Raw genomic sequence first — 13,371 nt, 5'->3', positions numbered from 1 at the left:
ACACTCTGGTAGTCTGCCACTCTGCCACTTAGTACAATTTATAGTGTGAAGTGTAAAGTCACATCTGTAGAGAGTTACTCTGTAGAATCTTATATAGTGTCCGGGGTGTTTATCACAGTGTTTTGCTATATATCTTTTTTTTATATCTCTGTGTCCTCCACTCTCACACAAACACCTCTCCTCACATCACATCACCTCTCCGTTCCTCCCCTCTCCAGATATGAATGAGCACAGCTCCAGGAGTCACAGTATCTTCCTGATCAACATCAAGCAGGAGCACGTGGAGACAGAGCAAAAACTGTGTGGGAAGCTCTACCTGGTGGACCTGGCTGGGAGTGAGAAGGTGAGAAGGTTAAAGCCTACTGTCGTTAATGGTAACAAAGCATCTTTAGCGTCTAGACATCTAGGGCCACAGAATAAGCTATTTTAATCAAGAATTTCCATTTAGCATGTTTTTTAGTTCAGGACTGGGCATCATCTTTGTCAGAGAAACTGGCCTTTAGTGATTGAATTATATACCTGGCTGAGAGTGAGAAGGTGAGGTGAAGACCTAGTCTAGTTACCTAGGGTCACTAATGAACTATCGTTATTGCATCCCAAGAGACGTGTTCTTTCTCTCTTTCATCTGGCTGTTCTGTTATCTTTTCCTCCCATCCGTCTCAGTCACAGACAGATCAGTACAACTGGTCTGCCATGTTAAAATGGGTTTCTTTCTACTCTGTGTTGGCCACAGTTAGCAACTTAATTTATACCTATGTGCAATGGGACCAGTGTTCTTGCTGCTGACTACAGCAGAAAAAAGTAGATTCTGCACACATCACTTAATTAATATAGTCCCAGGTGTGTTTATTAGCATTGTATCGACGCTCAGCTCCCAGGTCTCCAGTAATAGGTCATTGGTGAACTAGCAAGGGTCGGGCCTTGAGTGGATGAGTGGAAGCAAAATCGCCCATAACATCAAAGATCCACCACCATATTTTACCGTAGGTGCATGTATGATGTACTTTTCTGCATATGCTTGTTTTTCAATGCCAAACCCACCACTGGTGTGTGTGGCCAAAGAGCTCTATTTTTTCAGGTCATCTGACCAGAGCACCGGTTCCAATCCAAGTGCCAATGCCATCTATAAAACTCCAGACGGTGTTATGTTAAAATATCGTGATGCATCTTTGATGTTGTTATTGGGCTATTTTGCATCCACTGGTCATGTGACCCGTGTTAAGGTTAACGGCATCATGAACTTTACCAAGTACCAGGATATTTTAGTCAAAAACCTGGTTTCCTCTGCCAGGAGGCTGACACTTGGCTGCAAGCGGATCTTCCAGCAAGGCAAGAACCCCAAGCACCAATCAAAATTCACAAGGAAAAACCAAAAAGTCTACATTTTGCCATGACCATCTTAGTTTCTGGACAAACCTGTGGTTTGAATGGAAGAGGGCAGTCCATAACAGCAGACGAAGGACATCAAAGATCTGGAAAGATTCTGTATGGAGGAATGGTCTAAGATCCCTCCCAACGTGTTCTCCAATTTCATAAAGCATTTTTCAAAAAGGCTCAGTGTCGTTATCCTCGCAGGGGGAGGGTGCTAGAATATTGGAAACAGGGGTGCCAATCATTTTTACCGCTATATTTTCACGATTTTTTTGGTTCTTAGTTGTTAAGCTAAATATCTTTCTCTGAGCAATTGTATTAGTAAACATTTTTATAATTTCTCCCCAAAAACTGTAGCATACAATTTAGCATACAATGTAACTCCGTATTTATTTTGTCTTCTTTGCTCATCTTTATCAAGGTTGCCAATAATTATGGACCTGACTGTACAGTATATATTGATCGATCTTTATTACATACGATACCTGTACAAAATGTGTGTGACGTTTCTGTGCATAATCTTTTGTACTGCATGTGTTTTGTAATGTGCTTCCACAGGTCAGTAAGACAGGAGCAGAGGGAGCTGTGCTGGATGAAGCTAAGAACATCAACAAGTCTCTGTCTTCTCTAGGAAACGTCATCTCTGCTCTGGCCGAGGGAACCGTAAGTCTAGTCCTCCTATTACATCCATGATTCTTCATCTTGGTGTTGTGAAATCAAATGTAAATTAATGGATTTTCTAATTAATAATACAAATAAAGAAAGGAAACTGGAATGTGGACTGAATGATGTACAAAAGTGATTCTGCACCCTGCCACCGGTTCAGCGATTCATGTATTTTCTGCTCTCCTCCACCCCCCCTCCCCTCCCCCTGTAGAAGACCCATGTACCATACCGTGACAGTAAGATGACCCGTATCCTGCAGGACTCTCTAGGGGGGAACTGCAGGACCACAATGTTTATCTGCTGCTCTCCGTCCAGCTACAACGACCAGGAGACCAAGTCCACACTCATGTTCGGACAACGGTAATACACACACACACACGGATGCATGCACGGACACACACATGCACATCCCTTGGCCGTTCCTGTAAAGCATGAAACAAAATGGCAGACGGAAGGGAGGGTGGTGCGGCAGGTGCCACTTCTCATACGAATGCTGTTATTTTATCTAAAACATCAGGTGTTCGCCGACCCCAGCTAAGTAACTCATGCAAAGATTTAAAGCGAAATGATGTGTTTTATCTCCAGTACTTTGCCATGATTGTCAGTTATGTAGCTGCTCTACTGATAATCTCAGTGCGTCCTTGCTGGGATGACACAATCAATCTACTGCCGGAGAATATCAACACCAAACACATTGGTTCCACGGGAGAGGACAGTACACAGCATACCATAATGTTCTGAATAATGGCCAAGTCTACCTCGCTCCCTATTCCACTGAACCGCTTAGGCGTAACAAACACAAGTCCAACATTTATCGGAAACTGTTAAACTACCTGTTCACTACCCTCCTGCTCTCCGGGGATGTGCAACTCAATCCTGGGCCTAATATGACCGAGCCAGCGATACTGGCTACAGGAGTGGAAAGCAGTGGGTGGCCTCGTCCACTGATCGTCACCGCTGCGGAAGTGGGTGAGTGCTATGGTTTCTCTCGACTCACCCGGCTCCAGGATGGAATTGAAGACAAGTCTTGTAGGAAAACCCTCAAACTGATCACCAATACCTTTGACCTTACACAGCTCGTTAAAGGGCCAACCAGGGTGACTTGTTGCTCTAAAACACATATTGATTTGGTGTTCAGTAATTAACCAGAGAGAGTGACTAAATCATTCAATATGGTTACTGGGCTATCTGATCATAATCTGACACTTATTGTCACGCCCTGGCCTTAGTTATCTTTGTTTTCTTTATTATTTTAGTTAGGTCAGGGTGTGACATGGGGGATGTTTGTGTGTTTTTTGTCTAGTCTAGGGTGTGTGTATTGTCTAGGGGGTTTTGGTAGAGTTCATGGGGTTGTGTTCAGTGTAGGTGTTTATGTAAGTCTATGGTTGCCTGGATTGGTTCTCAAATAGAGACAGCTGTCTATCGTTGTCTCTGATTGAGAGTCATATTTAGGCAGCCATAGGCATTAGGTAGGTTGTGGGTAATTCTCTATGTCTTGACGTTAGTTGCTTGTGTCTGCACTTTTGTTTTGCAGCTTCACGGTTGTTTGTTGTTTTGTCTAGTTTGTATTAGTGTTCGTTTCATCTTCTTCTATTAAAAAGAAGATGTATTTATATCACGCTGCACCTTGGTCCTCTCTTCCACATAAAGACGATCGCGACAGAATTACCCACCATACCAGGACCAAGCAGCGTGATACAAGGCAGCAGCAGAAAACGCAGGACTATAGGAATTGGGAGGAAATTCTGGACAGCGGAGGACCCTGGGCACAACCAGGGGAATATCGCCTCCCCAAGGCAGAGCTGGAGGCAGCGAAAGCAGAGAGGCGGCGGTATGAGGAGGCAGCACGGAAGCAAGGCTGGAAGCCTGAGTCAGCACAAAAAAAATCTTGGGGGGGGCTACAAGGGAGTGTGGCGAAGTCAGGTAGGAGACCTGCGCCAACTCCCCGAGCTTACCGTGGAGAGCGGGAGTACGGGCAGACACCGTGTTATGCGGTAAAGCGCACAGTGTCTCCTGTACGTGTGCTTAGCCCGGTGCGGTACATTCCAGCTCCACGTATCGGCCGGGCTAGATTGAGCATTGAGCCAGGTGCCATGAAGCCGGCTCAACGCGTCTGGTCTCCAGTGCGTCTTCTCGGGCCGGCATACATGGCACCAGCCTTATGCATGGTGTCCCCGGTTCGCCAACACAGCCCAGTGCGGGTTATTCCACCTCCCCGCACTGGTCGGGCTACGGGGAGCATTCAACCAGGTAAGGTTGGGCAGGCTCGGTGCTCAAGGGAGCCAGTACGCCTGCACGGTCCACTTATAGCCAGAAGCTATAAGTGGCTGTCTAAGAGCAGGTTTAACCTCTCTACTGTAAGAAAGCCGGATCAACTAAGAGTGATATCAATTATTTTGAAAACGCAATTAAGGGAATTAACTGGAATGACCTCTTGTCCTATACAGATGTGGAAGCTGATAGTCAGGTTTTTCTATCCACAATATTGACTACAATAAATGGCTTCCTACATTTTTTAAAATCCAAACCTGGCCAAAAGAGCACTCTTCCTTGGCTAAATGGAGAAATCTGGAAATTGATGAAAGAACGAGATTATGCTCTAAAAAAAGCACTAAAATCCAAATTAGAGCACGACAGATGTAGGTTTACCATGTTGAGAAATAAGGTGATGAAAGAAATCAGACAGGCCAAGGCAAACTTTTTTATTAACATAATTGGTGAAGCAAAGGGAAATTCTAAATTGATCTGGGAGAATCTAAAAAAGGTAACAGGGAAAGACCATAGTAACACTGCAAAAAGACTGGAAATCATGGTGAATAACAATCTAACACAGGATGCAGTCGAAATTGCAATAGCCTTCAATTCCTACTTTATTGACTCTGTCAAGGTACTGACACAGAACCCCTCCACTGGTTTCTTGGGCTCAGTGCTAGCGAATTACGCTCAACCTGTCTTCATCATAAGGGAGGTTTCTGAGTCAAAGGTGAACAAGGTGATTAGCTCACTAAAGAACTCTAAAGCCAAAGATGTGTTTGGGCTGGACTCTACCTTTCTTAAAAACTACAAAGAGTCACTCATTGGCCCCATTACTAAGGTCACCAACACATCTATTGGTCAGGGGGTGTTTCCAGGGGTATGGAAGTCGGCCATAATAACGGCCATCTTTAAATCGGGTGACCCTGCTGACGTGAGTAACTACAGGCCATTAGTATACTACCTGTGGTGTCGAAGGTTGCTGAAAAGTGTGTAGCAGAACAACTGATTGGCCACCTCAACAACAGCACCTTCACATTACACTCCATGCAACTTGGCTTCAGAGCAAAACACTCCACAGAAACAGCCAACTGCTTTCTGTGTGAAGTCCAAGATGGACAAAGGGGGTGTTGTTGGGGCTGTGTATCTGGACCTAAGGAAGGCTTTTGATACTGTTAACCATGAGATTCTCATCACAAAATTGGCCAAGTTCAACTTTTCCCCCCGATGCCTTGAGATGGATGAAATCATACCTTTAAGGCAGAACTCAGTGTGTCAGAGTGAGCAATGAGCTGTCGCCCACTCTTAGCTATGATGTGGGCGTGCCCCAGGGGTCAATACTGGGGCCCCTCCTGTTCAGCCTGTACATTAATGATCTGCCTTCTGTCTGTACTGGGTCTGAAGTTCAAATGTATGCAGATGATACAGTGATATATGTGCATGCAAAGAGCAAACAACAAGCTGCACAAGAACTCACTACTGTAATGGTCCAGGTTACAAAGTGGCTCAGTGACTCGTGTTTGCATCTCAATGTGAAAAAAAACTGTCTGCATGTTCTTCACAAAGAGGGCAACCAATGCTACTGAGCCAGATGTCTATGTGTCAGGGGAGAAGCTCCAGCTGGTATCTGATTTTAAGTACCTTGGCATCATACTTGATTCCAACCTCTCTTTTAAAAAGCAGGTGAAAAAGGTCATTCAAATAACCAAATTGAACCTAGCTAATTTCCGATTTATACGAAATTGTTTGACTACAGAGGTAGCAAAACTGTACTTCAAATCTATGATACTCCCCCACTTAACTTACTGCTTGATTTGGGCCCAAGCTTGCTGTACAACATTATTAAAAACCCATTCAGTCTGTCTACAAACAGACTCTCAAAGTGCTTGATAGGAAGCCCAATAGCCATCATCACTGTTACATCCTCAGAAAGCATGAGCTCCTGAGTTGGGAAAATCTTGTGCAATACACCGACGCATGTCTTGTATTCAATATCTTAAATGGCCTGGCTCCCCCTCCACTCAGTATTTTTGTTAAACAGAAAACCCAAACATATGGCAGCAGATCCACAAGGTGTGCCATGAGAGGTGACTGTATAGTTCCCATAAGGAAAAGCACCTTTAGTCAATCCGCTTTCTCTGTGAGAGCTTCCCATGTCTGGAATACACTGCCATCATACACACATAACTGCACCACCTATCACACTTTCACAAAAAAACATGAAGACATGGCTAAAGGCCAATCAGATTTGTGAACATAAACCCTAGCTGTGTATTGTCACTTTCCATGTTGTCTGTTGTCTGTAGCTTGTGAGGTGTGGAAACACTTTGTTGCTTTTATGGATTTTGTCTTGTTGCTTTTTGTGCTATGTTGCTCTGTCTGTATGCTATGTCTTACTTGTCCTATGTTGCTCTGCGTGTGCTCACTGCTCATTGATTGTCTGTCATGCAATTGTTTTTAATAACCTGCTCAGGGACTGCGGTTGAAAATTAGCCGGCTGGCTAAAACCGGCACTTTTACAGAAACATTGATTAATGTGCACTGTTCCGGTAAAAATAAAATAAACTCAAATAAACTCAAACACGAGAATCTCACTTCTGATAGGTACTTATAACAGTGGTAGGCCGTTCCTACTCTTTTAAGAACAAAAGTGGTACCTGTTGCGTTCCAACCCGGTAGCGGCGAACCTACCGGTTCTACTTGTACAGTCGTGGCCAAAAGTTTTGAGAATGACACAAATATAAATTTTCACAAAGTCTGCTGCCTCAGTGTCTTTAGATATTTTTGTCAGATGTTTCTATGGGATACTGAAGTACACTGCTCAAAAAAATAAAGGGAACACTTAAACAACACAATGTAACTCCAAGTCAATCACACTTCTGTGAAATCAAACTGTCCACTTAGGAAGCAACACTGATTGACAATAAATTTCACATGCTGTTGTGCAAATGGAATAGACAAAAGGTGGAAATTATAGGCAATTAGCAAGACACCCCCAAAAAAGGAGTGATTCTGCAGGTGGTGACCACAGACCACTTCTCAGTTCCTATGCTTCCTGGCTGATGTTTTGGTCACTTTTGAATGCTGGCGGTGCTCTCACTCTAGTGGTAGCATGAGACGGAGTCTACAACCCACACAAGTGGCTTAGGTAGTGCATTTCATCCAGGATGGCACATCAATGCGAGCTGTGGCAAAAAGGTTTGCTGTGTCTGTCAGCGTAGTGTCCAGAGCATGGAGGCGCTACCAGGAGACAGGCCAGTACATCAGGAGATGTGGAGGAGGCCGTAGGAGGGCAACAACCCAGCAGCAGGACCGCTACCTCCGCCTTTGTGCAAGGAGGTGCACTGCCAGAGCCCTGCAAAATGACCTCCAGCAGGCCACAAATGTGCATGTGTCAGCATATGGTCTCACAAGGGGTCTGAGGATCTCATCTCGGTACCTAATGGCAGTCAGGCTACCTCTGGCGAGCACATGGAGGGCTGTGCGGCCCCACAAAGAAATGCCACCCCACACCATGACTGACCCATCGCCAAACCGGTCATGCTGGAGGATGTTGCAGGCAGCAGAACATTCTCCACGGCGTCTCCAGACTGTCACGTCTGTCACATGTGCTCATGTGCTCAGTGTGAACCTGCTTTCATCTGTGAAGAGCACAGGGCGCCAGTGGCGAATTTGCCAATCTTGGTGTTCTCTGGCAAATGCCAAACGTCCTGCACGGTGTTGGGCTGTAAGCACAACCCCCACCTGTGGACGTCGGGCCCTCATACCACCCTCATGGAGTCTGTTTCTGACCGTTTGAGCAGACACATGCACATTTGTGGCCTGCTGGAGGTCATTTTGCAGGGCTCTGGCAGTGCTCCACCTGCTCCTCCTTGCACAAAGGCGGAGGTAGCGGTCCTGCTGCTGGGTTGTTGCCCTCCTACGGCCTCCTCCACGTCTCCTGATGTACTGGCCTGTCTCCTGGTAGCGCCTCCATGCTCTGGACACTACGCTGACAGACACAGCAAACCTTTTTGCCACAGCTCGCATTGATGTGCCATCCTGGATGAACTGCACTACCTGAGCCACTTGTGTGGGTTGTAGACTCCGTCTCATGCTACCACTAGAGTGAGAGCACCGCCAGCATTCAAAAGTGACCAAAACATCAGCCAGGAAGCATAGGAACTGAGAAGTGGTCTGTGGTCACCACCTGCAGAATCACTCCTTTTTTGGGGGTGTCTTGCTAATTGCCTATAATTTCCACCTTTTGTCTATTCCATTTGCACAACAGCATGTGAAATTTATTGTCAATCAGTGTTGCTTCCTAAGTGGACAGTTTGATTTCACAGAAGTGTGATTGACTTGGAGTTACATTGTGTTGTTTAAGTGTTCCCTTTATTTTTTTGAGCAGTGTATAATTACAAGCATTTCATAAGTGTCAAAGGCTTTTATTGACAATTACACGAAGTTGATGTAAAGAGTCAATATTTGCAGTGTTGACCCTTCTTTTTCAAGACCTCTGCAATCCGCCCTGGCTTGCTGTCAATTAACTTCTGGGCCACATCCTGACTGATGGCAGCCCATTCTTGCATAATCAATGCTTGGAGTTTGTCATAATTTGTGGGGTTTTGTTTGTCCACCCGCCTCATGATGATTGACCACAAGTTTTCAATGGGATTAAGGTCTGGGGAGTTTCCTGGCCATGGACTCAATATCATTGTTTTGTTCCCCGAGCCACTTGGTTATCACTTTTGCCTTATGGCAAAGTGCTCCATCATGCTGGAAAAGGCATTGTTCGTCACCAAACTGTTCCTGGATGGTTGGGAGAAGTTGCTCTCAGAGGATGTGTTGGTACCATTCTTTATTCATGGCTGTGTTCTTAGGCAAAATTGTGAGTGAGCCCACTCCCTTGGCTGAGAAGCAACCCCTACACATGAATGGTCTCAGGATGCTTTACTGTTAGCATGACACAGGACTGATGGTAGCGCTCACCTTGTCTTCCCCCGGACAAGCTTTTTTCCGGATGCCCCAAACAATCGGAAAGGGGATTCATCAGAGAAAATGACTTTAACCCAGTCCTCAGCAGTTCAATCCCTGTACCTTTTTCAGAATATCAGTCTGTCCCTGATGTTTTTCCTGGAGAGAAGTGGCTTCTTTGCTGCTCTTCTTGACACCAGGCCATCCTCAAAGTCTTCGCCTCACTGTGCGTGCAGATTCACTCACACCTGCCTGCTGCCATTCCTGAGCAAGCTCTGTACTGGTGGTGCCCCGATCCCGCAGGTGAATCAACTTTAGGAGACAGTCCTGGTGCTTGCTGGACTTTCTTGGGCGCCCTGAAACCTTCACAACAATTGAACCGCTCTCCTTGAAGTTCTTGATGATCCGATAAATGGTTGATTTAGGTGCAATCTTACTGGCAGCAATATCCTTGCCTGTGAAGCCCTTTTCGTGCAAAGCAATGATGACGGCACGTGTTTCCTTGCAGGTAACCATGGTTGACAGAGGAAGAACAATGATTCCAAGCACCACCCTCCTTTTGAAGCTTCCAGTCTGTTATTCGAACTCAATCAGCATGACAGAGTGATCTCCAGCTTTGTCCTCGTCAACACTCACACCTGTGTTAACGAGAGAATCACTGACATGATGTCAGCTGGTCCTTTTGTGGCAGGGCTGAAATGGAGTGGTAATGTTTTTTTGTGATTCAGTTCATTTGCATGGCAAAGAGGGACTTTGCAATTAATTGCAATTCATCCGAGCACTCTTCATAACATTCTGGAGTATATGCAAATTGCCATCATACAAACTGAGGCAGCAGACTGTGAAAATGTATATTTGTGTCATACTCGAAACAAGTTGACTTTGAGCCAATCAGAGAGCACGAACCCCCGCGTGGGGGAGCTAACAAAAAAAAGATAAAATAGGGCATTTTCTCAGTTTATCCACGGATGGTAGCTAGCTAAGTGCACAGATGCAATGCAGACAACACCAAATACTTCCTCCACACTAGCTAACCACTGTAGCTGGTATTAATATGATAATAAAATCACAATGGATTAGCTAGTTTCCAACAGCTGCCTGTGTTAGCTGCTGAGTTATTGCAGTGTCCTTAGCTAGCTAGCTACTGTAGCTAAACATACTGTATGCTATGGGCTGGCACTGGCAGTATGGGGTAATGGAGAGTGAACTGGCACTGGCTGTATGGGATTATGGAAAGTGAATTAAATCATTTATTTGTCATCTTGTAGCTATCTAGCTGTTGCAATCTGGCTAGTATCAACAAGGGCTTTCTAGAAAATAGCAACATTAGCGCAGATAGCTTGGAATCTGGACCATAAGCAATACGCACGGATATGCATTGCCAAACAACACTACTGCCACCCTCTGGTTTGAAGTATTTTAACAAGGGGTGGCAGGTAGCCTAGTGGTTAGAGCCAATAACCGAAAAGTTGCTGGATGGAATCCCAAGCTCATAAGGTAAAAATCTGTCATTCTGCCCCTGAACAAGGCAGTTAACCCACTGTTCCCCGGTAGGCCGTCATTGTAAATAAGAATTTGTTATTAACGGACTTGCCTAGTTAAATTAAAATTAAAAAACAAGGCTGAGTGGCTGACGACTTCCAAGTTATTTGCTGTGTGAACACAAAAAATATTGACTGCCGAAACTCAGGCAAACGTTTGACAATTGTACCGGTATGTCTGAGGTTTTGATGAGAACGTATTCTCAGTCAGCTCTCCTGGTAAAATAAGGAATAAATAAAAACACAGGAACACACACACACACACACACACACACACACAGAGAAAATACAGAGACATTTTTTTTCAGCAAACATTAGCAATGTCAACTTCAGTCTAGCTAAATGAGGTGGAGCTAACAAAGAACATTACAAAAACAAATCTGTCAACAAAATGTATTACAGTACCTGACTATCTGAGGTGAATCTAGCTACAGAAATGACGTTACTTAATAACATGGGTACACGGATAAACTGTGTTACAATTTTAGTTGCAGTTGAGTTGCTTGCTAATGTTATTCGCTGGAGGGTGTTACACAAAACACTTCAGATGCAATTAGCTAGTTACCTTCAACAACAGTCATGACCGGTTAACGTTACCTCAGGCTCCATTGCATTGACTCACGTCGCCTCCTCCGTTCAGTCATTTTTGCTTGACTCAAAAGTAAGCGATGTTGATGATGGTCGAACAAAATGACCATTCATTGTGTAGCTGGGACCCTTGGGATTGCAAACAGAGGAAGATCTTCAAAGGTAAGTGATTTATTTTATCACTATTTGTGATTTTGTGACGCCTGTGCTGGTTGAAAAAGTATTTTGATGTGGGGCCCTGTCCTCAGATAATCGCATGGTATGCTTTCACCGTAAAGCCTTTTTGAAATCTGACAATGCAGTTGGATTAACAAGAAGTTAAAGCTTTTAAATGATGAAAGACACTTGTATTTTCATGAATGTTTAATATTACGATTTTTGCATTTGGAATTTCGCACTCTGCAATTTCACCGGATGTTGTCGTAGGTGTCCCGCTTAGCGGTTCATGCGCCCAAAGAGGTTAACTTCTTAAAGTGGAAATCAGCAGTAGAATCAATAACAAAGTGTCTCCCTGCTCCTCTTTCGGTAAAACGCTGAGGGATGGGCCTGAGAAATGCAACTACTCTCAAATTCATAGACAGAGCTATAGATGCAAGGACTGACCATCCATAATATCAAAATTGTAATCCTGTTTATTTGATCTGTTTCCACTACCATGTACCCAGTTCGCTTTGGATAAAGGCGTCTGCTGAATGGCATGTATTATTAACGTCTACTTTGACTCTGACAGCTAGCTGCCCAGTGTAGTTACCATTCCCTTCCAATAGATGGCAGCCAAAGCTAGTTGAAGTCACTGCTCTAGCGACAGGGACACGGGATTAGTGCGCACTGAAAGTAGTTTTATCTTCAAAGCAAGTTCATCTGGTTACTCTTGAACCTGTTGTTATAGTGGACAAGCTAACTAAGATAACTATTTTTACATAAGGCGCAGGCATTAGGTCTATGTCTTAGGCTAGGCTAGATTTACTAAATGAACTGGTTTTATTCAAGCTTTTATTCAATGCCTTTGCTTCTGGCTATGCGCGCCTTATGGAAGAAACGACATACGCAGGGATGAGACGCCATACACCTCGTCCAATTCTCTCTGTTGCCCATAGGGTGAAATGGCGATAAACTGCCAGCCTGTATGCTCTGCAAACAAAATCATTAAAAAAAGTTAGTCTGCTACCGAAACTTAATCACAATGTATTTATTATGAGCACGCCCCATTATTGGTGAGAATGAGATTTCATTCATCATGATGCTGTCTGCGATTGGAACTCCGGTCATCTGATCTAAAGGTAAATGTGTTACCAACGCGCCAAACAGCGCTGGTGATAAACATCGTTATAGGATACTGACTATATATTTTGAGCACCGACACGTCCAATAAATACATCGCCATTCAGACAGACTGACAGGAACCTCTGACTGGATGTAATACAGCCACTGTCCGCTGGGATTTTGTGCTATATCACCACCATCTCTCTACAACACATCAACTCCTACTCTAGCCATTACCTGGCAGCATCCCCACTCACACCAGTTTGTGTTTGCCTACGCCGACCCTCTAGCTGAGGTGTTTCAGGCAGAGATGCCATCTGTGTTGTTACTGCTACGTGATCTGGGGCAACGATCGGCTCAAACACGAACGGCTTCAGTAGGTTCATTGGCTCACTAAAACTAATATTATTTTATTCTCTGTAATAAACTCCTTCTCAGACTCGGAGCTACTCGGTAAATTCAGACATTTTTGGGAGTTCCAATATGTTCTCTCCTGCCAGTGACGCAACAATGCCAATATGGCGATATAGAGTTACAGTTAGCCGGCGTTCTAAATCATAGTGTTTCCATTCCCCTTTAAACCCGTAGAAACACATTGGGCTTATTCTGGACAGATTTTGGCGAGAGTGAATCCATACAATTATAGAATCTGTACCTAAGAACAATGTCATGTCAAACTTACAGAGCCTATCTATACATCACTACATTCTCCTATGTCTTTCATCCAACTGAG

The 13,371-nt window shown here is 44.4% G+C and overlaps 1 protein-coding gene across 1 annotated transcript in view; it reads left to right on the top strand.

The window, feature by feature from the left end:
* LOC120065565 (kinesin heavy chain-like) overlaps window positions 1-13,371 on the top strand; it is a 126,586-nt gene that overhangs the window by 64,085 nt on the left and 49,130 nt on the right. Inside the window, exons 8-10 of the mRNA XM_039016629.1 lie at window positions 219-343; window positions 1,930-2,034; window positions 2,249-2,397. Coding sequence (XP_038872557.1) covers window positions 219-343; window positions 1,930-2,034; window positions 2,249-2,397 — 379 coding nt within the window. The remainder of the gene's footprint in view (window positions 1-218; window positions 344-1,929; window positions 2,035-2,248; window positions 2,398-13,371) is intronic.

The sequence above is a fragment of the Salvelinus namaycush genome, chromosome 20, assembly GCF_016432855.1.
Source record: "Salvelinus namaycush isolate Seneca chromosome 20, SaNama_1.0, whole genome shotgun sequence".
Taxonomy (NCBI): Eukaryota; Metazoa; Chordata; class Actinopteri; order Salmoniformes; family Salmonidae; genus Salvelinus; species Salvelinus namaycush.
This window is presented reverse-complemented; position numbering and strand designations above follow the sequence as displayed.